General features: G+C 40.8%; 2 protein-coding genes across 8 annotated transcripts in view; both read right to left on the bottom strand.

Annotated features, from left to right (window-relative positions):
* LOC139745908 (uncharacterized) overlaps positions 1–27,311 on the bottom strand; it is a 254,640-nt gene that overhangs the window by 33,695 nt on the left and 193,634 nt on the right. The window lies entirely within an intron of this gene.
* Positions 1–27,311, bottom strand: part of LOC139745996 (heterogeneous nuclear ribonucleoprotein 27C-like) — a 114,669-nt gene that overhangs the window by 6,215 nt on the left and 81,143 nt on the right. For 4 of the 7 annotated variants that reach the window (XM_071656765.1, XM_071656763.1, XM_071656764.1 and 1 more), the window contains one exon: positions 7,348–7,605. In XM_071656765.1, the coding sequence (XP_071512866.1) occupies positions 7,348–7,605 (258 nt within the window). Of the gene's footprint in view, positions 1–7,343; positions 7,606–27,311 lie in introns of all 7 variants that reach the window. The other 3 variants (XM_071656768.1, XM_071656767.1, XM_071656766.1) reach the window with 1 other exon arrangement.

Consider the following 27,311-nt stretch of genomic DNA (forward strand, 5'->3'; position numbering starts at 1 on the left):
AGTTCATAATTTGGGGCTGACCACATACCATCCTTAGCTCCTGCTTTAAAACATTACATGCCTTTACACAATTTACTTGAGGGTATGCATTTGTGGAAATGTGAAAAATGCACAATGTGCAGACCTAACAGTATAAAGTAGTCCCTTATAAAGTAGTCTCTTCTTTCTTGAAAACCTCTAAAATTTTCACCTTCACCTCCACAAGATAGTGACCAGTTGCCCCTCAGCACATTAACATCCAAAAGTCTCTCTTTTACACAGCTACCAATTATCATGTAATCCAATAATGCCCTCTGCCCATCTCTCCTACTCACATACATTTTATTTATTTATTTATTCATCTATTTATTCTGCTTTGTCGCTGTCTCCCGCATTAACAAGGTAACGCAAGGAAACAGACAAAAGAATGGCCCAACCCACCCACATACACATGTATATACGTACACGTCCACACACGCAAAACATACATACCTATAAATCTCAACACATACATATATATATACAACACAGTCATATACATATATGCACAAGTACGTAATTCATACTATCTACCTTTATCCATTCCCATCACCACCTCGCCACATATGAAATAACAACCCCCTCCCCACTCATACGCGTGAGGTAGCGCTAGGAAAAGTCAACAAAGGCCACATTCGTTCACACTCAGTCTCTAGCTGTCATGTAATAATGCACCGAAACCACAGCTCCCTTTCCACATCCAGGCCCCACACAGCTTTCCATGGTTTACCTCAGAGGTTTCACATGCCCTGCTTCAATCCATTGACAGCACGTCGACCCCGGTATACCACATCGTTTCAATTCACTCTATTCCTTGCCCTCCTTTCACCCTCCAGCATGTTCAGGCCCCGATCACTCAAAATCTTTTTCACTCCATCTTTCCACCTCCAATTTGGTCTCCCACTTCTCGTTCCCTCCACCTCTGACACATATATCCTCTTGGTCAATCTTTCCTCACTCATTCTATACATGTGACCAAATCATTTGAAAACACCCTCATCTGCTCTCTCAACCACACTCTTTTTATTACCACACATCTCTCTTACCCTATTATTACTTACTTGATCAAACCACCTCACACCACACATTGTCCTAAAACATCTCCTTTCCAGCACATCCACCCTCCTCCGCACAACTCTATCTATAGCTCACGCCTCGCAACCATATAACATTGTTGGAACCACTATTCCTTCAAACATACCCATTTTTGCTTTCCGAGATAATGTTCTCAACTTCCACACATTCTTCAACGCTCCCAGAACTTTCGCCCCCTCCCCCACCCAACGATTCACTTCCGCTTCCATGGTTCCATCCGCTGCCAAATCTCCCAGATATCTAAAACACTTCACTTCCTCCAGTTTTTCTCCATTCAAACTTAACTCCCAATTGACTTGTCCTTCAACCCTACTGTACCTAACCTTGCTCTTATTCATTTACTCTCAGCTTTCAACCCTACTGTACCTAACAACCTTGCTCTTATTCACATTTACTCTCAGCTTTCTTGTTTCACACACTTTACCAAACTCGGTCACCACCTTCTGCAGTTCCTCACAAGAATCAGCCACCAGCACTGTATCATCAGCGAACAACTGACTGACTTACAAAGCTCTCTCATCCACAACAGACTGCATACTTGTCCCTCTTTCCAAAACTCTTGCATTCACCTCCCTAACAGCCCCATCTATAAAAAAATTAAACCACCATGGAGACATCATGCATCCCTGCCGCAAACCAACATTCACTGAGAACCAATCACTTCCTCTCTTCCTACATGTACACATGCCTTACATCCTTGATAAAAACTTTTCACTGCTTCTAACAACAAGCCCCCATACCATATATTCTTAATACCTTCCACAGAGCATCTCTATCAACTCTATCATATGCCTTCTCCTCATCCATAAATGCTACATACAAAGCCATTTGCTTTTCTAAGTATTTCTCACATACATTCTTCAAAGCAAACACCTGATCCACACATCCTCTACCACTTCTGAAACCACACTGCTCTTCCCCAATCTGATGCTCTGTACATACCTTCACCCTCTCAATCAATACCCTCCCATATAATTTACCAGGGACACTCAACAAACTTCTTCTTTTCTTTCAAACTATTCGCCATTTCCCGCATTAGCGAGGTAGCGTTAAGAACAGAGGACTGGGCCTTTGAGGGAATACCCTCACCTGGCCCAATTCTCTGTTCCTTCTTTTGGAAAATTAAAAAAAAAAAAAAAAAAAAAAAAAACTTATACCTCTGTAATTTGAGCACTCACTTTTATCCCTTTTGCCTTTGTACAATGACACTATGCAAGCAGTCCTCCAATCCTCAGGCACCTCACCATGAGTCATACATACATTAAATAACCTTACCAACCACTCAACAATACAGTCACCCCCTTTTGTAATAAATTCCACTGCAATATCATCCAAATCCGCTGCCTTGCCGGCTTTCATCTTCCGCAAAGCTTTTACCACCTCTTCTCTGTTCACCAAATCATTCTCCTTAACCTTCTTACTTTGCACACCACTTCAACCAAAACACCCTATATCTACCACTTTATCATCAAACACATTCAACAAACCTTCAAAATACTCACTCCATCTCCTTCTCACATCACCACTACTTGTCATCACCTCCCCATTAGCCCCCTTCACTGAAGTTCCCATTTGTTCCCTTGTCTTGCGCACTTTATTTACCTCCTTCCAAAACATCATTTTATTCTCCCTAAAATTTAACGATACTCTCTCACCCCAACTCTCATTTGCCCTCTTTTTCACCTGTTGCACCTTTCTCTTGACCTCCTGCCTCTTTCATTTGCATTATTTCCCTGCAAAAGTCGTCCAAATGCCTCTCTCTTCTCTTTCACAAATAATCTTACTTCTTCATCCCACCACTCACTACCCTTTCTAACTCACATATATATACTTATGTATATCTCTTTTTAAACCACATATTCCCAATCTCCTGTCTTATTTCAGCACAAAAATCAACAAGCTCTTCACCATTTCCATTCATAACCCATGTACACCAATTATACCCTCAACTGCCAAATTATTCACCTTCACATTTAAATTATATCTGTCTTAAACAACTAGCATACAGTAAAATAAACTATAGTCACTTCCAGAATGCTCTTATTGGCAAACACTTTATTGAGCTTGATATCTATGAAGTGTGCCATATTTGAAAATGAATTCACAAATATCACTGTCTTTTGTTGGCATGTTGAGTATATGCAATAAATTCAATACATCTCTATAACTTTGATGCCTGTTCCCTTCTGGAACTCCCTCAAGTGGGTGGCCACGGGAACAGTCTCCATAACTAATGAACTCCAGTGCTGCTGCTCAGCCTTCAGTGTCTCACCTCAACAGGCCACTGGCAGATGGCAAGTCTAATGGAGTGTTTGAGGAGGCTCCTACCTACACTGAACATTTATACTTAATGCTCCAGCCAAACATTCCTAATAACTATTTCTACCTAATACTCTTACATAAATGTTTCTACCTACTACTTCTATCTAATGCTCCTACCATTTTGCCAAAAGGCAGGGGTAACACACAATGCTCACTACAGGAAAATCTAGATCAGTGTGAATTAAGTGTTGTCAATTGTTATGTGTGACAAGGAGAGACTGTATGTTTGAGTACAGAATGCCAGTAGTCCATGTGTGGGTGAGGCAGATAAGATAGCTACCTGGGGCAGAAGAATGCGACTTGACAGCCACTTAAGTGCTGGCTAACTATGCAACTGACACTGACCCTCCTGATACCCAAGTGGGTAGTACTGGTAATATATCTCCCTGGTCATTGGCTGCCTACCAACTACTACCTACTTGATTAATTGCTCTTCAAATGCTCTCATTTTCATAACCTAAAAGAAGCTGAATAACTGCTTTGACAGTTCTAACCCAGGGAAATGAACCTGAGTAATGCAGGATCTCAATGCTAAGGCAAGTGATATCAAAACTGAGGATATACCTAAAGATATGGGATCCCTGGTGTAACGAAATGGGCAAAAAACTTGTGTTTTGAGAGAGAAATACACAAAGGCATAGCAAATGTAACAGTACTTCTTTATTCTTTCCACAAACTAAATGCACAACCTGTAAAGAATAAGGTCTGAAACTAAGATAGAAAGGTTTTAGGAATAGTTACAAACAGATCCAGATGAACTTTAGATTGACAAGTATCCAATATATGTGGCAGCACAGAATATCGTATTGTCACTGCAAACATACAAAGGTAAGCTAATGCATCCATATATGAGGCAGCAGAGAATATCTTAACATCACTGCAAACATACAAAGGTAAGTGCATATACTTTTACACAGTGGCTTTTTAACAAAAAAATCTAAAATTCTTCATGGTAGATCACAACTGGAAGAAATCCAAAAAATACAAAGGAATCCAAAGGAATTCAAACAGCTACAGACCATCGAGCTCTTTCGAGGCTGTTTGCGATTATGGAACATATAAGAGACTCACATAGCAGTGTGATAACAGTTAAAGGCATACAGATAATTCAAAAAGAATACCCTGAAAACTGTCAAAATCACAAAGTGAGTGCAAATAACATAACTCACTGACCTGAAGCAAAATATTTATCAACTGTATTTTTTAACATATCTAAGGTACCACTTCCAACCACTGTAACAGGTAACAATCCTCTTCAAGAAAAAGTACTTCCCCTCATTTGAGGAAAACATTTGCCCCAAGTTTGTACCCATTCCTACGAATGAACAGAGGAATCAAGTCTTAAGCAATTTGAATACTTGTATTATATCACCTCTTAATCTTTTTTTTTTTCCTAAGCTAAATAGGTTGAAGTTGTTTGATCAGCTCTTTTAGGATTTGCTTCTCAGCCTGGAAATCATCCTGGTAGCTTGATGCAAAGCTCTCCATTCCTTTTTTTTTTTCCAGACAAGGTCACAAAACTGAACACAATATGCAAGAATGGGATGAACCAATAAACTGTAAAGAGTAAGCATGATTTACTTGGGCTTCAATTCAAAGGCACTTCCCATTAAACCAATAACTTTTTTTTTTACTCTTTTCACTACTTCTGTGCAGTTTCTTGATTTTAGATTTCCAGAGATTATTATGACCAATACTTTTTCTTCATTTACATTTTCGTAGCTAAGCAATTAATAGAGCTTGCCTTATTGTTTTTCTTACTGTTATGTAAAACTTTGCACATATCAATATTAAATTTCAATAGCAACCTGTAAGTCTAGTCATTATGTCAACTTCAAACTTCAGACACTGAAGTACATTTGTAGATTTATTTCCCGTTTTGTATCATCAGCAAATTTGAGCAACTAGCAATGTGCTATCCAATTATCCATATCATTACTATATACGAGAAATAGAACCTGTCCCAAGAATGATCCTTAGAGCCATTGCTTGTTACGTTTTACCATCTTGAGGTTTGACTATTAACCACAACTCTTGGTTCTGGGCCAGTACTCGAATTTCCTATCCACTGAAATGCAACCCCACCAATGCCATGTGCATTAATCTATGCTTGTAACCTATGATGTAGAGTCTTACTGAATACTTTTTGAAGGTCTAGATAACATAAACTGCTTTACTTCTGTCATAAATACTTATTGCTCTTATTCACATTTACTCTTAACTTTCTTCTTCCACACACTTTACCAAACTCAGTCACCAGCTTCTGCAGTTTCTCACATGAATCAGCCACCAGCGCTGTATCATCAGCGAACAACAACTGACTCACTTCCCAAGCTCTCTCATCCAAAACAGACTTCATACTTGCCCCTCTTTCCAAAACTCTTGCATTTACCTCCCTAACAACCCCATCCATAAACAAATTAAACAACCATGGAGACATCACACACCCCTGCCGCAAACCTACATTCACTGAGAACCAATCACTTTCCTCTCTTCCTACACGTACACATGCCTTACATCCTCGATAAAAACTTTTCACTGCTTCTAGCAACTTTCCTCCCACACCATATATTCTTAATACCTTCCACAGAGCATCTCTATCAATTCTATCATATGCCTTCTCCAGATCCATAAATGCTACATACAAATCCATTTGCTTTTCTAAGTATTTCTCACATACATTCTTCAAAGCAAACACCTGATCCACACATCCTCTACCACTTCTGAAACCACACTGCTCTTCCCCAATCTGATGCTCTGTACATGCCTTTACCCTCTCAATCAATACCCTCCCATATAATTTACCAGCAATACTCAACAAACTTATACCTCATATATCATAAATACTTATAATATAATTAAAAGAAATCAAGCAGGTTTGTCAAATATGAGTGATTTTGTCAATAACCATGCTAAGAATCATTTATCATGTGTTGGTCCTCTAAATGGCTTATAGTTCTACCTCAAACGATGGTTTCTGAAAGATTTCTAACCACATACGTTAAGCTAATTGAATGATAATTTCTGGGCAGTGACCTTTTTTGAATACAAGTGTTACAATGGCAAAGTTCCATTCATATGAAACTTTTCCCATAGCAAGTGACATTGAAAACAGTAGTTAAGGGCTTAAAAATCTCATTTTTCACCTCTTGCATTGTCCTCAGATAAAACTCGTCAGGGCCTGCCATCTTATTTATTTTCATTCCATTAATTTCAGTTGGTATATCCAGCTTTTATGTCAATCGATTGCAGAACATTCTCCTCTATTATTAATGAAACTGGATTCAGGGAATGGGTTGTGTAGTCAATCATAAATACAAATGAAAAAATGTCATTTAAGATTTTTGCCATGGTTTCACTGTCTTGAAGCAAGTCACAATTTTCTGTAATTAATGAAAAATGTTTACTGGATAATAACTCTCTTGCTTCTAATATAACTGTAAAACTCCTTTAGGTTTCCTTTTCTATTTTCAGCAATATATGCTTTATACTAACATTTACTTCATTACTTTCTTAGCTTCTCTACAGAAATTTACTTAAATGACTCCACCAGAAGCTGTGATGAGGGGAAATAAAAAAAAAACACTTTTTCTTTTTTCTTTTAAACTATTTGCCATTTCCCGCGTTGGCGAGGTAGCGTTAAGAACAGAGGACTGGGCCTTTTTTGGAATATCCTCACCTGGCCCCCTCTGTTCCTTCTTTTGGAAAATTAAAAAAAAAAAAAAAAAAAAAAAAACGAGAGGGGAGGATTTCCAGCCCCCCGCTCCCTCCCCTTTTAGTCGCCTTCTACGACACGCAGGGAATACGTGGGAAGTATTCTTAATCCCCTATCCCCAGGGATAGATTGCATTAAAAAAAAAACACGCCCAGCTAAAAACCCCATTTAACTGTAAACTATATATACTTACTCACCCTGGTGGGTGGGTGCCGGTCCAGGGGCCCCACCATCATTATATCCACGCCCATGATTGAATGCTGCAGCTGCAGCTGCTGCGGCAGAATTCTCCCCACTCATCTGGTTGTAGTTGAACTGACCCCAAGAGCTGTAGTCAGCTGATGCCTTACCACCTGGTGTAGGACCAGCTGCAGCTGCAGCAAGGTTTGGAGATGGGGCACCTGGTGCCCCTGTCATCAGAGCACTTAAAGGAGCATTGCGGCCATATGGATCACCTGAAATATGCAATACTCCTTAACATATTCAATTCCTTTAAAAGGCCATAACTTTAATCTAGTTAATCCAAAAACAGCAGCAACTTTGCAGGATACCTAACTAAAAAGTAAATTTAAGACCATCTTTCACTGGAATTTCCACACTCTAAAAACAGTACAAGGGAAAAAGTATTTTTGTTGATCTGTTCATTATTTCCTGCCTAAGCAAGGTTATTCTTACTCAGGTTACTCTTAATTAGAAGCAAAAATAAATACAATTCAACATGCTAGATTTACAAATTCTTAGTCAGGAGGTAATAATCTGAAGACTGGTACATCAGACTTATGCCATGAAGCTCCCCAATTATAGGATAGATAACAAATCTACCAACTGTATTCACATAAGTTACAAGATAATAGCCAACCACCTCAATAAGTGATACTTTTTTTCTTCAACTTGCTCACTTTGGCAAGGGAACACCAGAAACAAAGAAATGGCCTCATTCACTCACATACATTCTTTCGCTGCCAGGTATAATGCATTGAAACCACAGATATGCCCTACAGATCTTCCCATGGTTTCTGTTAGCCATTTCATATGGCCTATTCCAATCCATTAACATCATGTCACCCCCGGTATACCGCATTATAATAATTCACTCTATCCTGTGCATGTCTTCCATTCTTCTGCATATACAGGCGCTGAGCACTCAAAACCTTTTCCACTATGTCCCTCTATCTCCATTTCAGCTTCTCACTTCTCATCCCCCCTCCACTTATGACATATATCCTCTTTGTCAACCACTTAGCACTAATTTTTTCGATGTCTCCAAACCGTATCATCTATCTAAATCATATTCTTCATATTAACATACCTCTCTCTTACCCTTTCACTTCTTGGTCAACCCTCCTTGGAACACATATTACCTGTAAACATACAATTTCCACCACACTTATCCTTTTCCTTACATTCTCAACTAGAGCCCTGCCTCGCATCAATACAAACAACACCATCCTAACTACCATACAAACAATAATATGACATGCCAATCTTCACCCTTTCACAAAGTGACCTTTCTCCACACACACTCATTGCTCTGAAGATCACTGCTCCCTCACCTACCCTATGAATCATTTCAGCTCCCATGGTTTCAATCCTTGCATGTCCACTCCCAGGTTTCTACAACAGTTCACTTTCTCCAGGTTTTCTTCATTCAACCAGTTCACTTTCTCCAGGTTTTCTTCATTCAACCTCATTCCAAATAGAACCTGTCTCACTCATATTAAGCCTAATAACCTTGGACTTATTCACATATAATTTCAACTTTCTCCTTAAACACACTCTCCCAAACTCATAGATAAACTTCTGCCGTCTCTCTAACCTGTTACAAGTACCACGTCATCAGCATACAATAGATGACTAACCTCACAAGCATCCCCTCTTCTGCAATACCTCTCTCTCCCCAAGAATCCTCACATTCACTCCCCTCATTACCCAAAGCATAAATGAACTAAACAGCCATAGAGAAAAAAATAAAAATAAAAACGCTAATACTATACTAAGAGCATTAATAATAATAATTTTCCAAAATAAGGAACACAGAAAAGGGCCAAGTGAGGTCACTCCCTTAAAGGCTCATTTCTCTGTTCTTGACGCTACCTCGCCAATGCAGGAAAGTGCTAATATGCATGAAAAATTATTATTTTCTATTATATATAATCACAGTTTCCCGTGTCAGCGAAGTAGTGCCAGGAAACAGACAAAGAATAGCCCATCCACTCATGCATACAGGTTCATATATTTTTTTTTTTTTTGCTTTGTCGCTGTCTCCCGCGTTTGCGAGGTAGCGCAAGGAAACAGACGAAAGAAATGGCCCAACCCACCCCCATACACATGTATATACATACGTCCACACACGTAAATATACATACCTACACAGCTTTCCATGGTTTACCCCAGATGCTTCACATGCCCTGATTCAATCCACTGACAGCATGTCAACCCCGGTATACCACATCCATCCAATTCACTCTATTCCTTGCCCTCCTTTCACCCTCCTGCATGTTCAGGCCCCGATCACATAAAATCTTTTTCACTCCATCTTTCCACCTCCAATTTGGTCTCCCACTTCTCCTCGTTCCCTGCACCTCCGACACATATATCCTGTTGGTCAATCTTTCCTCACTCATTCTCTCCATGTGCCCAAACCATTTCAAAACACCCTCTTCTGCTCTCTCAACCACGCTCTTTTTATTTCCACACATCTCTCTTACCCTTACGTTACCCACTCGATCAAACCACCTCACACCACAAATTGTCCTCAAACATCTCATTTCCAGCACATCCATCCTCCTGCGCACAACTCTATCCATAGCCCACGCCTCGCAACCATACAACATTGTTGGAACCACTATTCCTTCAAACATACCCATTTTTGCTTTCCGAGATAATGTTCTCGACTTCCACACATTTTTCAAGGCTCCCAAAATTTTCGCCCCCTCCCCCACGCTATGATCCACTTCCGCTTCCATGGTTCCATCCGCTGCCAGATCCACTCCCAGATATCTAAAACACTTTACTTCCTCCAGTTTTTCTCCATTCAAACTCACCTCCCAACTGACTTGACCCTCAACCCTACTGTACCTAATAACCTTGCTCTTATTCACATTTACTCTTAACTTTCTTCTTTCACACACTTTACCAAACTCAGTCACTAGCTTCTGCAGTTTCTCACATGAATCAGCCACCAGCGCCGTATCATCAGCGAACAACAACTGACTCACTTCCCAAGCTCTCTCATCCCCAACAGACTAAATACTTGCCCCTCTTTCCAAAACTCTTGCATTCACCTCCCTAACAACCCCATCCATAAACAAATTAAACAACCATAGGAGACATGGCTTCATATATATTCGCCATTTTCTGCGTTAGTGAGGTAGCGTTCAGAACAGAGGACAAAGCCTTAGAGAAAATATTTTCACTTGGCCCACTTCTCTGTTCCTTCTTTTGGAAAATTAAAAACGAGAGGGGAGGATTTCCAGGCCCCTGCTCCCTCCCCTTTTAGTCGTCTTTTATGACACAGGGAATATGTGGGAGGTATTCTTTCTCTCCTATCCCCTATACATAAATGCCCACATACGGACATATACATACATATACATGACAGCTAGAAACTTAAGTGTGAATGAATGTGGCCTTTGTTTGTCCTTTCCTGGTGCTATCTCCCTGAAAATGGGAGGGATGCTATTTCCTATGTGGTGGGGTAGCAACAGGAATGGGTGAAGGCAAGCAAGTATGAATATCTACATGTGTATATATGTATGTCTTTGCTTTACTTTGTCGCTGTCTCCCGCGTTGCGAGGCAGCGCAAGGAAAGAGACGAAAAGAAATGGTACAGTAAGGTTGAGGGTCAAGTCAATTGGGAGGTAAGTTTGAATGGAGAAAAACTGGAGGAAGTAAAGTGTCTTAGATATCTGGGAGTGGATCTGGCAGTGGATCTGGCAGCGGATGGAACCATGGAAGAGGAAGTGAATCATAGGGTGGGGGAGGGGGCGAAAATCCTGGGAGCCTTGAAGAATGTTTGGAAGTCGAGAACATTATCTCCAAAATCAAAAATGGCTATGTTTGAAGGAATAGTGGTTCCAACAATGTTGTATGGTTGCAAGGCGTGGGCTATGGATAGAGTTGTGCGCAGGAGGGTGGATGTGCTGGAAATGAGATGTTTGAGGACATTATGTGGTGTGAGGTGGTTTGATCGAGTAAGTAATGTAAGGGTAAGAGAGATGTGTGGAAATAAAAAGAGCGTGGTTGAGAGAGCAGAAGAGGGTGTTTTGAAATGGTTTGGGCACATGGAGAGAATGAGTGAGGAAAGATTGACCAACAGGATATATGTGTCGGAGGTGGAGGGAACGAGGAGAAGTGGGACACCAAATTGGAGGTGGAAAGATGTATGTCTGTATATGTATATTCATTTATCTATTCATTATTTATTTTGCTTTGTCGCTGTCTCCCGCGTTAGCAAGGTAGCGCAAGGAAACAGACGAAAGAACGGCACAAACCACCCACATACACACTTATATACATACACGTCCACACACGCAAAAATACATACCTATACATCTCAACGTATACATATATACACATGTACATAACTCATAATGTCTGCCTTTATTCATTCCTATCGCCACCTTGCCACACATGAAATAACAACCCCCTTCCCCCTAATGTGCGCGAGGTAGCGCTAGGAAAAGACAACGAAGGCCACATTCGTTCACACTCAGTCTCTAGCTGTCATGTAATAATGCACCGAAACCACAGCTCCCTTTCCACATCCAGGCCCCACACAACTTTCCATGGTTTACCCCAGACACTTCACATGCCCTGATTCAATCCACTGACAACACGTCAACCCCGGTTTACCACAACGTTCCAATTCACTCTATTCCTTGCACACCTTTCACCCTCCTGCATGTTCAGGCCCCGATCGTTCAAAATCATTTTCACTCCATCTTTCCACCTCCAATTTGGTCTCCCACTTCTCCTCGTTCCCTGCACCTGACGCATATATCCTCTTGGTTAATCTTTCCTCACTCATTCTCTACATGTGACCAAACCATTTCAAAACACCCTCTTCTGCTCTCTCAACCACACTCTTTTTATTACCACACATCTCTCTTACCCTCATATTACTTACTCGATCAAACCACCTCACACCACACATTGTCCTCACACATCTCATTTCCAGCACATCCACCCTCCTCCGCACAGCTCTATCCATAGCCCACGCCTCGCAACCATACAACATTGTTGGAACCACTATTCCTTCAAACATACCCATTTTTGCTTTGCGAGATAATGTTCTCGACTTCCACACATTCTTGAACGCTCCCAGAACTTTCGTCCCCTCCCCCACCCTACAATTCACTTCCGCTTCCATGGTTCCATCCACTGCCAAATCCACTCCCAGATATCTAAAACACTTCACTTCCTCCACTTTATCTCCATTCAAACTTACTTCCCAGTTGACTTGTGCCTTAACCCTAATGTACTATTCTAATAACCTTGCTCTTATTCACATTTACTCTCAGCTTTCTTCTTTCACAACCTTTACCAAACTCAGTCACCACCTTCTGCAGTTTTTCACACAAATCAGCCACCAGCGCTGTATCATCAGCGAACAACAACTGACTCGCTTCCCAATCTCTCTCATCCTCAACAGACTGCATACTTGTCCCTCTTTCCAAAACTCTTGCATTCACCTCCCTAACAACCCCATCCATAAACAAATTAAACAACCATGGAGACATTACACACCCCTGCCGCAAACCTACATTCAATGAGAACCAATTACTTTCCTCTCTTCCTACACGTACATATGCCTTACATCCTCAATGAAAACTTTTCACTGCTTCTAACAACTTGCCTCCCACACCATATATTCTTAGTACCTTCCACAGAGCATCTCTATCAACTCTTATCATATGCCTTCTCCAGATCCATAAATGCTACATACAAATCCATTTGCTTTTCTAAGTATTTCTCACATACATTCTTCAAAGCAAACACCTGATCCACACATCCTCTACCACTTCTGAAACCACACTGCTCTTCCCCAATTCAATGCTCTGTACATCCCTTCACCCTCTCAATCAATGCCCTCCCATATTATTTCCCAGGAATACTCAACAAACTTATACCTCTGTAATTTGAGCACTTACTTTTATCCCCTTTGCCTTTGTACAATGGCACTATGCAAGACTTCCTCCAATCCTCAGGCACCTCACCATGAGTCATACATACATCAAATATCCTTACCAACCAATCAACAATACAGTCACCCCCTTTTGTAATAAATTCCACTGCAATACTATCCAAACCTGCTGCCTTGCCGGCTTTCATCTTCCGCAAAGCTTTTACTACCTCTTCTCTGTTTAACAAATCATTTTCCCTAACCCCCTCACTTTGCACACCACCTCGACCAAAACACCCTACATCTGCCACTCTATCATCAAACACATTCAACAAACCTTCAAAATACTCAATCCATCTTCTCACATCACCACTACTTGTTTTCACCTACCCATTAGCCTCCTTCACTGAAGTTCCCATTTGTTCCCTTGTCTTACGCACTTTATTTACCTCCTCCTAAAACATCTTTTTATTCTCCCTAAAATTTAATGATACTCTCTCACCCCAACTCTCCTTTGCCCTCTTCTTCACCTTTCTCTTGACCTCCTGCCTCTTCCTGTACACATCTCCCACTCATTTGCATTATTTCCCTGCAAAAATCATCCAAATGCCTCTCTCTTCTCTTTCACTAATAATCTTACTTCATCCCAACACTCACTACCCTTTCTAATCTGCCAACTTCCCACGCTTCTCATGCCTCAAGCATCTTTTGCGCAAGCCATCACTGCTTCCCTAAATACATCCCATTCCTCGCCCACTCCCCTTACGTCCTTTGTTCTCACCTATACATATATTGATATGCCTATGCACCTGGTCATGAGAAGAAAGATCATGAGGCTAGTGTTTTGGAAGCAGCTGAGTGAGTGTCTTAGCAGCTTTGATGCACGATACTGGGTTAGAGTCATGGGTGATTTGAAAGCAGAGGTTAGTAATGTGGTAGTTGACGGTACAACTTTTGCACATGTGTTCAGTGTTGTAATGGTGAAGAGCTTGTAGATTTGTGCTGCAAAAGGACTGGTGATTGGGAATACCTGGTTTAAAAAGAGAGATATACATAAGTATATGTATGTAAGTAGAAAAGATGGCCCAAGAGCGGTATTGGATTACGTGCTAATTGTTAGGCATGTGAGAGAGACTTTTGGATGTTAATGTGCTGAGAGGGGCAACCGTAGGGATGTCAGATCATTATCTTGCGGAGGCGAAGGTGTAGATATGTAGAGGTTTTCAGAAAAGATAAGAGAATGTTGGAATAAAGAGAATGGTGAGAGTAAGTGAGCTTGGAAAGGAGACTTGTGTGAGGAAGTACCAGGAGAGATTTGAGTGAAGATTGGAAAAGGTGAAGCTAATGATATAAGGGGAGTGGGGGAGGAATGAGATATATTTAGAGGAGCAGTGATGGCCTGCTCAAAAGATGCCTGTGGCATGAGAAAGGTGGGAGGTGGGCTGATTAAAAAGGGTAGTGAGTGGTGGGATGAAGAAGTAAGATTGTTAGTGAGGAGAGAGAGGCATTTGGACAATTTTTGCAGGGAAATAGTGCAAATGACTGGGAGATGTATAAAAGAAAGAAGCAAGAGATGAAAAAGAGGGCAAATGAGAGTTGGGGTGAGAGTATCATTAAATTCTAGGGAGAATAAAAAATGTTTTGGAAGGAGGTAAATAAAGTGCGTACGACAAGAGAGCAAATGGGAACATCAGTGAAGGGGGCAAATGGGGAGGTAATAACAAGTAGTGGTGAAGTGAAAGGGAGATGGAGTGAACATTTTGAAGGTTTGTTGAATGTGTTTGATGATAGAGTGACAGATATAGGGTACTTTGGTCTAGGTGGTGTGCAAAGTGAGAGGGTGAGGGAAAATGAGTTGGTAAACAGAGAAGAGGTAGAGAGCTTTGCAGAAGATGAAAGCCAGCAAGGCAACAGGTTTGGATGGTATTGCTGTGGAATTTATTAAAAAAGGGGGGTGACTGTGTTGTTGACTGGTTGGTGAGGATATTCAATGCACGTATGGCTCATGGTGAGGTGCCTGAGGATTGGCAAAATGCATGCATAGTGCCACTGTACAAAGGCAAGGGGGATAAAGGTGAGTGTTCAAATTACGGAGGTATAAGTTTTTTTTTTTTTTTCTCCAAAAGAAGGAACAGAGAATTGGGCCAGGTGAGGGTAGTCCCTCAAAGGCCCAGTCCTCTGTTCTTAACGCTACCTCGCTAATGCGGGAAATGGCGTATAGTTTGAAAGAAAAGTTTCTTTAATATTCCTGGGAAATTATATGGGAGGGTATTGATCTAAAGGGTGAAGGCAAGTACAGAGCATCAGATTGGGCAGGAGCAGTTTGGCTCCTCAAGTGGTAGAGGATGTGTGGATCAGGTGTTTGCTTTGAAGAATGTATGAGAAATACTTAGAAAAACAAATGGATTTGTGTTTAGCTTTTAAGGATCTAAGGCATATGACATAGTTGATAGAGATGCTCTGTGGAAGGCATTAAGAGTATATGGTGTGGGAGGTAAGTTGTCAGTAGTAGTGAAAAGTTTTCATCGAGGATGTAAGGCATGCGTACGAGTAGGAAGAGAGGAGACTGATGGGTTCCTAGTGAATGTTGGTTTGCAGCAAGGGTGCATGATGTCTCCATGGTTGTTTAATTTGTTTATGGATGGGGTTGTCAGGGAGGTGAATGAAGAGTTTTGGAGGGGCAAGTATGCAGTCTGTTGTGGATGAGAGGGTTAGGGAAGTGAATCAGTTGTTCGCTGATGATACAGCGCTGGTGGCTGATTCGGGTGAGAAACTGCAGAAGTTGGTGACTCAGTTTGGTAAAGTGTGTGAAAGAAGAAAGCTGAGAGTAAATGTGAATAATAGCAAGGTTTAATTATTAAGTTCAGTAGGGTTGAGGGACAAGTGAACTGGGAGGTAAGTTTGAGTGGAGAAAAACTGGAGGAAGTGAAGTGTTTCAGATATCTGCGAGTGGATTTGGCAGCGGACGGAACCACAGAAGTGGAAGAGAGTCACAGGGTGGGGGTTACATTCTATTTAACGAACTTCCGGCATTAACGCACACCACCTCCCCGCTATTAGTCAGTCACATCAAGATTTACTGTATATTACCTGCTTCCTGCCTCAGGAGTCCCTTATATCTTTCTGAAACCCCCACAATATTCAAGAAACCAGCCATGTCGCCGGGCAGGGTATAGACTGTAGAATGTCGTAAAAATGCTTGTGTCTATATGAGGAAATTACTGGGCATGTGAACAGTGAGTGTTTGGTGTCATCATTTTGGCCATGGCATCATGGGCATAAAGGGTTCTTGGATGTGTTGAATCAGTACTTATTGGATGCTGGGGTGCATAATGTTCAGAGCAGTGGCAGAAAAGTATGACTCATGTTTAACTAGAGAGTGTTGTTTTGTATGGATGTGCCTGGAGGTAGTGTTTAAAAATACTAACCTGGGAGGGCATATATTTAGTGCTTATCAGGTCATTTCAATGTACACATTACCATTACATCTGCTGAAGAGAAAAGGTTGTAGTAGTCTTTTAAATCAAAATAGAGGTTGGTAGTTAGTTATGGAGTGGTCTGGGTGAGAGGGATCAGGGCTGTTGCAACAAAGAGAGCGCCAGGTAAATGGTGAGGGGAATGTATAGGGACCTTTGTTTCATTAAGTAATCAGTATTTCTGATTGTTCTGAGAGCTCTATTTTGTGTGGTTTATAGCTGGTCATACAATATTTGCTTCTGAGATCTCCAGATAGATAAGTGTTAGATATGCTGATTACCAGTTTTGTACTTGTGGAGTAAATCTGGAGGAGTATGTGGACGGAAATATGTAAGTCACTTATATTGCAGTTAGTTCAGTGAAGTTTTATTATTATAGACTATATTTACAGGGTGCTGTCATGTGTAAGTGAACTGTTTTATAGTGTAAGTGGTGCTAGAAAAAGGCATGGTTTGGCTGAAAAGTGTTATGAGTCCTCCTAAGCGTCCTTGCTGTTTGTCTCCAGTTGTGTTGCTGCAGAAAGGTGAGAAGGTGGATTTGGACAAAAGTCTGGTTTCTTGGATGAGGGATAAGTGGTTGTTGTGATCTTAACTTTTGTGTTTCTAATGCTACTGGCAGCGAGTTGCAGGATGTTTAATTTGTTACTGGAGTTCTATGGAGTAGCACAGTTTGTATGTAAAAATATGACAGATCATTTTGTCCTGCTGGGTGTTTCTGCTAGAATGGAGTTACTATCTGAGTGGTTGCTGTAAGTTTAATACTCTAAGTAGTCTTTTATGAATGAGAAAGATGTGCAATGGAGTAATAAAACTGGAGTTGAAGCCCTTGATGCTTTTTGATGACAGGCATTTTGCAATATGGTCAAAGGTTCAACTTAATGTCACCAGCCCAGCCTGCATTAGTAATTGGGATATGATGACCAGGACTCAACTTCATAGTAATGAATTATATGTGATTGTGTAAAATGTCTGGGTATGATTCACTCCCTGACCAAAGAGTCCTTTCTATCATTATGGGGTTCTTGCAGCACTCAGAAAGCTGGCCATGTCCATCAGGCAGGACTACAGTACAGTGATGTGTGTCTGTCAACTGAGTGCCCGTGTAACCATCAAATTTGTGGGCCAAACTTCTAAGGCTAAAATTCGGGTTGACTCTTTCATGAGTAACATTTCACCATTTCAAGGGGTTGAAATGCATTGAAAAATAAATCAATTGATATTACACAATAAAGATTGGAAGAACAAAAAATTTTAATCTCTTATCTTACTCAGAAAATCACCATTCATAGTTCTTTCATTACAACAGCCATGGCCTCAGCTAGCCTAAAAAGACCTCACTAGCATTCAATAAAAAAAAAAGCAAACACACACTCTCACACATCAAGTGATAAAATGTTGCAGTTCTGTCTGAAGTTTTGTGGAGAACTAATAGTAATGGTCTGCAAATAGGTAACACTGAACCAGCATGGAGGTACCAGAGATGAAGGATTTGTTTATAAAATAACTAATGATGCGAGGCTAATGCCTTGCAGATATACCACGTAAAGAGTATTAACAAATGTACACAAGTTCTAACTTCCCATAATTCAATGATTTATCAAAAATGTTCTTGATGACCGATTCACAGTGAGTTAACATGTATGAGTAATGTGATGCGAAGTTGTTAGTATTGATATAACATAACCTACATTACGTTTCAAATGCTTACTAATAATCTGACCGTGTTATTGAAACACTGCTTATTTGAGTTATAAAATGGGAATGGTGCCTCAAAAAAAAAAAAAAAAAAAAAGCCCATAGATGGGGAGGAAGCATTGTTCCTTAGTAGAAAGCATACAGAAAGCAAAGCTGCCACACACTGTTTTGCAGATAGTGTGTGTGTGATGACTGATGCATGAGTTAACAGGCACCATAATGTATGAGCAATGTAGTGTGTGAAGTGGTTATGGTAGTACTGACAAAACAGCCTACGTTTTATCTTCAAATGTTTACTATCAATTTTACCATAATGTTATTGAAACACTGCTTATTTTGAGTTATCAATGGAGAAATGTACTTCACATAAACAAGAAGCACATAGCCTGGGAAGGACCTGTCTTCCTTTTGGGAAGCAGTGTTCCTTGGGAGAATCAGTGCTCCTAAAAAGGAAGTGAAGACGGTACACGCCACTTCACAGATATTGTGAGTGATGACTGATACGCGAGTAATAATGCGAGTTATGTGGTGAGTGGTCATAGTAGTGTAAACACGACACACCCTAATCTTAACTATGAAAGCTTACCACTAATCTTACCATAATGCTATTGAAACAATGCTTATCAAGTGATATTTGTATTTCAGGAAAACAACAGGCCTGAAGCTGGGTAGGAAGCTGAATTCTTTTAGAAGAGGAAGTGTTCCTAGAGGAAGCAGTGTTCCTGAGAGGACAGTGAAAGTGGAGTGCAATTCTCCACAGACAGCGAGTTATGCCAAAGCACATCTGTAAATTAGCTTCGGGACAATACCTGTATTATCTTTTTGTTCTTGCATAAATCTGCATAAATCACAAGGATGAAATTGACTTCCTGAAAATTTCTATACTAAATATCTTAAAGTGTTAATAGATCACTTGGCATTGGTGGGACCACCAGCAGATGATGTAGAAATTTGAGTACCAACAACATTAACCTTCGCAGGTGAGGATACTCTTACATTTTCACAAAAATACATGTACAATATGGTCATTGTTTCATTCACACTAGCAATACAGATGTGCAATTCATCACTAGCTGCATTGGGCTGTGAGTTCTGCTGAAGGAATAGTTCCATCAATGACTATGAGGAAGCTATGCATTACTGAATACAAAAAAGCAGGAAAGCCAAAGGAAGTGTACAATGCAAAGGCTTATGCCACACTATAATTTGAAGTTGAGGGCCATGAAAAAAGATTCACCAAAATCATTGAGAGGATGATATCAGGCATGACTAAAAAAAAAAATACCAAAGCAGTAACTATAGCACGCCTTTAGATCAACACTATGCAGCCCCACAGCCTCCATTTCCTCTACTTCTGACAACCAGAAGAAAGGTTTGCACTCCAGCTTCTGATGCCTTAAAAAAATTGTCTGAAAGACAGATTTGAGTAAATGAGCATATATTTGATAACGATTACAGCATTCTGATTCTTATCCAAGAGGCTTGATTGTTGTGACAAGAAGGAAGTCATCTGTTGATGACAAATATAAAAGATCTGCTTTGAATAAGAGAATTGGAGAAAACAGGGTGTCCCAGAACAGTATTCTAGTAATTGTAATGATTTTGATTTCTATAAACTTAGACTTGTGTATATGTACTCAGAGTAAAATATGTGTATATATTCTCAGCGTTTTGGAAATGTGATAATTTGTTCTTGTATACTCTATTCTACTGCATATGGCAATCTATCATAATTTTTCATTAGTTTGTAAAAGTATGACTGTTTAGAGCTGATACTGTTTTTATCTATCTGTCAATATCTCTGACATCCATTTCCTTTGGGAACTCTCTCAAGGGGGTGGCCATGACAAAAGTCTCTCCATAACTGATAACTCTGATCCACTGTTAACTCACCTGGCAGAGGGCAACTCTAGTGCAGTGTTTTCAGAAGCTCCTACCTAATGTTCCTAATGTGTATGTGTAAGTGGAATGTAAGCGGCTGATAGAAAAAAGCAGAGTATAAGATTTTCAAAGAAAGTTGGGTGATAAGTTTAAAGAAAATAAGAAACTGCAAAGAAAGGAATTGAAAAAGAGAGGTGGATGTAAGAGTGGAAATGTAAACAATGAAAAGGAAGGAAGGGGAGCTGAATCAAAAGGAAGAATTGAAAGGAAGATGGAAATAAAATTTTGAAGAACTGATGAATGTTATAGGTGAGGCAGCAGTTATAACATGCATGAGTATGGAGGATGGAAGGAAAAGGATACAAGTGTAGGGGCCTCTCACAAGAAGGTAAAGGTAAAAGGGGCAATAATAAGGTTGAAGGTAAGAAAGGCATTTGCAGTGGACAGTATTACAGCTTAAGGGTTGAGGTATAGAGGAGAAGGTGTAATAGACTGGATGCATCTGATATGCAATTTATCACAGAAGCAGAAGGCTGTGCCTGAGAATTTGGTAAAAGCTATTGTAGTTCCTTTATTTAAAGGAAAAGGTGTTAAGGATGTATGCCGTAATTATAGGGGGATATGTATGTTAAGGCATACCATGAAAAGCATATGCAATAGCGTTGACTGACAGTGATGTTATACAATGAATGCAAAGTAAGTGAGGAACAAGGTCTTTTTTTCTTTTGGAAAAGTAAAGGATGTGCAGACCAGATTTTTGCAAAGAGAATCACTGGAAATTTATTTTTGCAAAGAGAATCACTGGAAAAGTATGTAGCAACATGTAATAAGCTGCATGTATCTTTTATGAATCTGAAAAAAGTGTATGCCAGGAGGTGACTGAAATGTTCAGGGATGTGGTATGTATGGGTAGGGGTAAAAACTCTTGGATGATATGAAAGCATACTATAGAGGAGCAAATGCATAAGTAAGAAAAGATGCAGACTTGAGATAAAAGTTTAGGTATGCACGTGGGTGTCAGACTGGGCTGTGTGGTGTGTCACTAACTTTTTTAACATTAACATTCCTGGTAAATTATATGGGAGGGTATTGATTGAGAGGGTGAAGGCATGTACAGAGCATCAGATTGGGGAAGAGCAGTGTGGTTTCAGAAGTGGTAGAGGATGTGTGGATCAGGTGTTTGCTTTGAAGAATGTATGTGAGAAATACTTAGAAAAGCAAATGGATTTGTATGTAGCATTTATGGATCTGGAGAAGGCATATGATAGAGTTGATAGAGATGCTCTGTGGAAGGTATTAAAAATATATGGTGTGGGAGGAAAGTTGTTAGAAGCAGTGAAAAGTTTTTATCGAGGATGTAAGGCATGTGTACGTGTAGGAAGAGAGGAAAGTGATTGGTTCTCATTGAATGTAGGTTTGCGGCAGGGGTGTGTGATGTCTCCATGGTTGTTTAATTTGTTTATGGATGGGGTTGTTAGGGAGGTGAATGCAAGAGTTTTGGAAAGAGGGGCAAGTATGAAGTCTGTTGGGGATGAGAGAGCCTGGGAAGTGAGTCAGTTGTTGTTCGCTGATGATACAGCGCTGGTGGCTGATTCATGTGAGAAACTGCAGAAGGTGGTGACTGAGTTTGGCAAAATGTGTGAAAGAAGAAAGTTAAGAGTAAGTGTGAATAAGAGCAAGGTTATTAGGTACAGAAGGGTTGAGGGTCAAGTCAATTGGGAGGTAAGTTTGAATGGAGAAAAACTGGAGGAAGTAAAGTGTTTTAGATATCTGGGAGTGGATCTGGCAGCGGATGGAACCATGGAAGCGGAAGTGGATCATAGGGTGGGGGAGGGGGGGAAAATTCTGGGAGCCTTGAAGAATGTGTGGAAGTCGAGAACATTATCTCCGAAAGCAAAAATGGGTATGTTTAAAGGAATAGTGGTTCCAACAAAGTTGTATGGTTGCGAGGCGTGGGCTATGGATAGAGTGGTGCGCAGGAGGATGGATGTGCTGGAAATGAGATGTTTGAGGACAATGTGTGGTGTGAGGTGGTTTGATCGAGTAAGTAACGTAAGGGTACGAGAGATGTGTGGAAATAAAAAGAGCATGGTTGAGAGAGCAGAAGAGGGTGTTTTGAAATGGTTTGGGCACATGGAGAGAATGAGTGAGGAAAGGTTGACCAAGAGGATATATGTGTCAGAGGTGGAGGGAACGAGGAGAAGAGGGAGACCAAATTGGAGGTGGAAAGATGGAGTGAAAAAGATTTTGTGTGATCGGGGCCTGAACATGCAGGAGGGTGAAAGGAGGGCAAGGAATAGAGTGAATTGGAGCGATGTGGTATACCAGGGTTGACGTGCTGTCAGTGGATTGAATCAGGGCATGTGAAGCGTCTGGGGTAAACCATGGAAAGCTGTGTAGGTATGTATATTTGCGTGTGTGGACGTATGTATATACATGTGTATGGGGGTGGGTTGGGCCATTTCTTTCGTCTGTTTCCTTGCGCTACCTCGCAAACGCGGGAGACAGCAAAAAAAAAAAAAAAAAAAAAAAAAAAAAAATATATATATATATATATATATATATATATATATATATATATATATATATATGGATGGAGACAAGAAATGAAAGTGAAACTGGCAAAAAGAATGTTAAAATCGAATGTGATGGTGACATAAGATGGCTAGTGACAAGCCTGTTTGCAGATGATTAATGTGTTGCTAGCTGAGAGTGAAGCAGTTGCAGAGGCTTGCAGGTGTCTTTTATGTTATGTATAGATGATTAAAGGTAAGTGTACATAAAGTAATGGTGTCTGAGAGGATACGGTAAAAGTATAGATTTTGCAAAGCCCTGTAGTGGGAGAAAAAAATTCACTATTTAATAAACTATGTTACAGATATGCATGAGACAACTGGAAGAGATGACAGAATTTAAGTATATGGTATCTATCTTGGGTAAGTGTGGCGATATGGTAGGACAGATATGGGAATGAGCAGTACAGGGTAGAAGAGTCATTGGATTCTTCAAGGTATAATGATGGGGTTGAGGTGTACATACTAAAAAGAAAAGGATTCAGGGACAGTATAGTTCTCCCAAACCTGACTTGTGCAGTCAAAACATGGACATGGCATAAGTCACAAGTCAAGAATCTAGGCTGTAGAAATGAGATATTTGAGAAGAGCATGTGATATAACTATATGGAATGAAGAAAGTAATAGGGGGATGTATGAAACATATGGTATGGCTGAGAATGCAAAGGGGAATGTGAAATGCTATACTTCGAGGATGTTTGGGTATGTGGAAAGGATGCAAGACAGGAAGTTTACAATGAATGATGGTATGACTGAAGGGGATGATGTGAGAGGAGGACCACCTATGACATGGGGAAATATAAGAACAGTACCACAGAGAGAGAAATGGGGGAATGTGTGTAATGGTCTATGTAAAGGAGGCATGTAAGGACAGGAATAAGTGGAGAATCTTCTGCTGTGGCCTCCAATTTGATGAGAGTTTCCAGATGGTACTGGTGTCACAGATAACCAGATAGTTCAACTGAATAAAATTTGCCAACCCCCATGAAAAATCCTGGGTATGGGCCCTGAGCATGATATATATAATCCCTAGGGATAGGGGAGAAAGAATACTTCCCACATATTCCCTGCATGTTGTAGAAGCTGACTAATGGGGGCAGGAGCAGAAGGCTGGAAACCACCCCCCTCTATGTATTTAAGTTTCTAAAAAGGGAAACAGAAGGAGTCAAGCAGGGAGTGCTCATCCTCCTCAAAGGCTCAGATTGGGGTGTCTAAATGTGTGTGGATGTAACCGAGATGAGAAAAAAGGAGAGATAGGGAGTATATTTGAGGAAAGGAACCTGGATGTTTTGGCTCTGAGTGAAACAAAGCTCAAGAGTAAAGGGGAAGAGTGATTTGGGAATGTCTTGGGAGTAAAGTCAGGGGTTAGTGAGAGGACGAGAGCTAAGGAAGGAGCAACATTCCTCCTGAAGCAGTTGTGGGAATATGTGATAGAGTGTAAGAAAGTAAACACTAGATTGATTTGGGTAGAACTGAAAGTGGAAGGGGATAGATGGGTGATTACTGGTGCCTATGCACACGGTCATGAGAAGAAAGATAATGAGGCAAATATTTTTGGAAGCAGCTGAGTGAGTGTGTGAGCACCTTTGATGCACAAGATTGGATTATAGTGAAGGATGATTTGAATGCAAAGGTGAGTAATGTGGCAGTTGGGGGTATAAATGGTGTACATGGGGTGATCAGTGTTGTTAATGGAAATGGTGAAGAGCTTGTGAATTTGTATGCTGAAAAAGGACTGGTGATTTGGAATACCTGGTATAAAAAGAAACATGCATAAGTATACGTATGTCAGTATGAGAGATGGCCAGAGGGTGTTACTTGACTACATGTTAATTGGTGGGTATGTAAAAAGAGAGACTTTTGGATGTTAATGTGCTGAGAGGGGCAGCTGGAGGGATGTCTGATCACTATCTTGTGAAGGCAAAGGAGAAGGTTTGCAGAGGTTTTAAGAAAAGAAGAGAGAATTTTAAGGAAAAAGTGGTGAGAGTAAGTGACCTTGGAAAGGAGACTTGTGTGTGGAAGTACCAGAAGTGATTAAGTGCAGAATGGCAAAAGATGAGCAAATGACATAAGAGGAGTGGGGGAGGAATGGGATGTATTTAGGGAAGCAGTGATGGCTTGCACAAAAGATGCTTGTGGCATGAGAAAGGTAGGAGGTGGGAAGTAGGAGGTGGGAAGATTAGAAAGGGTAGTGAATGGTGGGATGAAGAAGTAAGATTGTTAATGACCTCAAACATTGTCCTCAAACATTTGATTTCCAGCATATCCACCCTCCGCCGCATAACCCTATCTAAAGCCCATGCCTCGCAACCATAAAACATTGTTGGAACCACTATTCCTTCAAACATACCCATTTCTGCTCTCCAAGATAACGTTCTTGCCTTCCACACATTTTTCAACGCTCCCAAAACCTTCGCTCCCTCCCCCACCCTGTAACTCACTTCCATGGTTCCATCCGCTGCTAAATCCACTTCCGGATATCTGAAACACTTCACTTCCTCCAGGTTTTCTCCTTTCAAACTTAACTCCCAATTGACTTGTCCCACAACCCTACTGAACCTAATAACCTTGCTCTTATTCACATTTACTCTCAGCTTTCTTCTTTCACATTCACAAAACTCAGTCACCAACTTCTGCAGTTTCTCACCTGAATCACCAACCAGCACTGACAACTACTGACTCACTTCCCAAGCCCTCTCATCCACAACAGATTGCATACTTGCCCCTCTCTCCAAAACTCTTGCATTCACCTCCCTAACAACCCCATCCATAAACAAATTAAACAACCATGGAGACATCACGAATCCCTGCCACAAACCGACATCCGCCAGGATCCAATCACTTTCTCTCTTCCTACTCATACAAATGCTTTACATCCTTGATAAAAAATTTTTACTGCTTCTAGCAACTTACCTCCCACACCATAAACTCTTAATACCTTCCACAGAGCATCTCTGTCAACTCTATCATATGCCTTCTCCAGATCCATAAATGCTACAAACAAATCCATCTGTTTTATAAGTATTTCTCACATACATTCTTCAAAGCAAACCCCTGATCCACACATCCTCTACCACTTCTGAAACCATACAGCTCTTCCCCAATCTGATGCTCTGTACATGCCTTTACCCTCTTTACCCTCAATCAATACCTTCCCATGTAATTTCACAGGAATATTCAACAAACTTATACCTCTGTAATTTGAACACTCACCATTATCCCCTTTGCCTTTCTTCAGTGGCATTATGCATGCATTTTGCCAATCCTCGGGCACTTAGCACCATGAACCATACATACATTAAACATCCTTAGCATCCAGTCAACAACACAATCATCCCCTTTTTTGATAAATTGTGGAAGGTATTAAGCATACATGGTGTGAGAGGTAAGTTGCTAGAAGCAGTGAAAAGTTTTTATCGAAGATGTAAGGCATGTGTACAAGTAGGGAGAGAGGAAAAAGACTGGTCACAGTGAATGTCAGTTTGCAGCAGGGGTGCGTGATGTCTCATTGTTGTTTAATTTGTTTATGGATGGGGTTGTTAGGGAGGTGAATGCTTGAGTTTTGGAGTCTGTTGTGGATGAGAGGGATTGGGAAGTGTCAGTTGTTGTTTGCTGATGATAGCACTGGTGGTTGATTCCGGCGAGAAACTGCAAAAGTTGGTGACTAAGTTCGGTAAAGTGTGTGAAAGAAAAAAGCTGAGAGTAAATGTGAATAAGAGCAAGGTTATTAGGTTCAGTAGGGTTGAGGGACAAGTAAATTGGGAGGTAAGTTTGAATGGAGAAAAACTGGAGGAAGTGAAGTGTTTTAGATATCTGGGAGTGGATCTGGCAGCGGATGGAAACATGGAAGCGGAAGTGGATCATAGGGTGGGGGAGGGGGCGAAAATTCTGGGAGCATTGAAGAATGTGTGGAAGTCGAGAACATTATCTCGGAAAGCAAAAATGGGTATGTTTGAAGGAATAGTGGTTCCAACAATGTTGTATGGTTGCGAGGCGTGGACTACGGATAGAGTTGTGCGCACGAGGATGGATGTGCTGGAAATGAGATGTTTGAGGACAATGTGTGGTGTGAGGTGGTTTGATCAAGTGAGTAACGTAAGGGTAAGAGAGATGTGTGGAAATAAAAAGAGCGTGGTTGAGAGAGCAGAAGAGGGTGTTTTGAAATGGTTTGGTCACATGGAGAGAATGAGTGAGGAAAGATTGACCAAGAGGATATATGTGTCGGAGGTGGAGGGAACGAGGAGAAGAGGGAGACCAAATTGGAGGTGGAAAGATGGAGTGAAAAAGATTTTGTGTGATCAGGGCCTGAACATGCAGGAGGGTGAAAGGAGGGCAAGGAATAGAGTGAATTGGAGCGATGTGGTATACCGGGGTTGACGTGCTGTCAGTGGATTGAATCAAGGCATGTGAAG

The sequence above is a fragment of the Panulirus ornatus genome, chromosome 63 (genome assembly GCF_036320965.1).
Source record: "Panulirus ornatus isolate Po-2019 chromosome 63, ASM3632096v1, whole genome shotgun sequence".
NCBI lineage: Eukaryota > Metazoa > Arthropoda > Malacostraca > Decapoda > Palinuridae > Panulirus > Panulirus ornatus.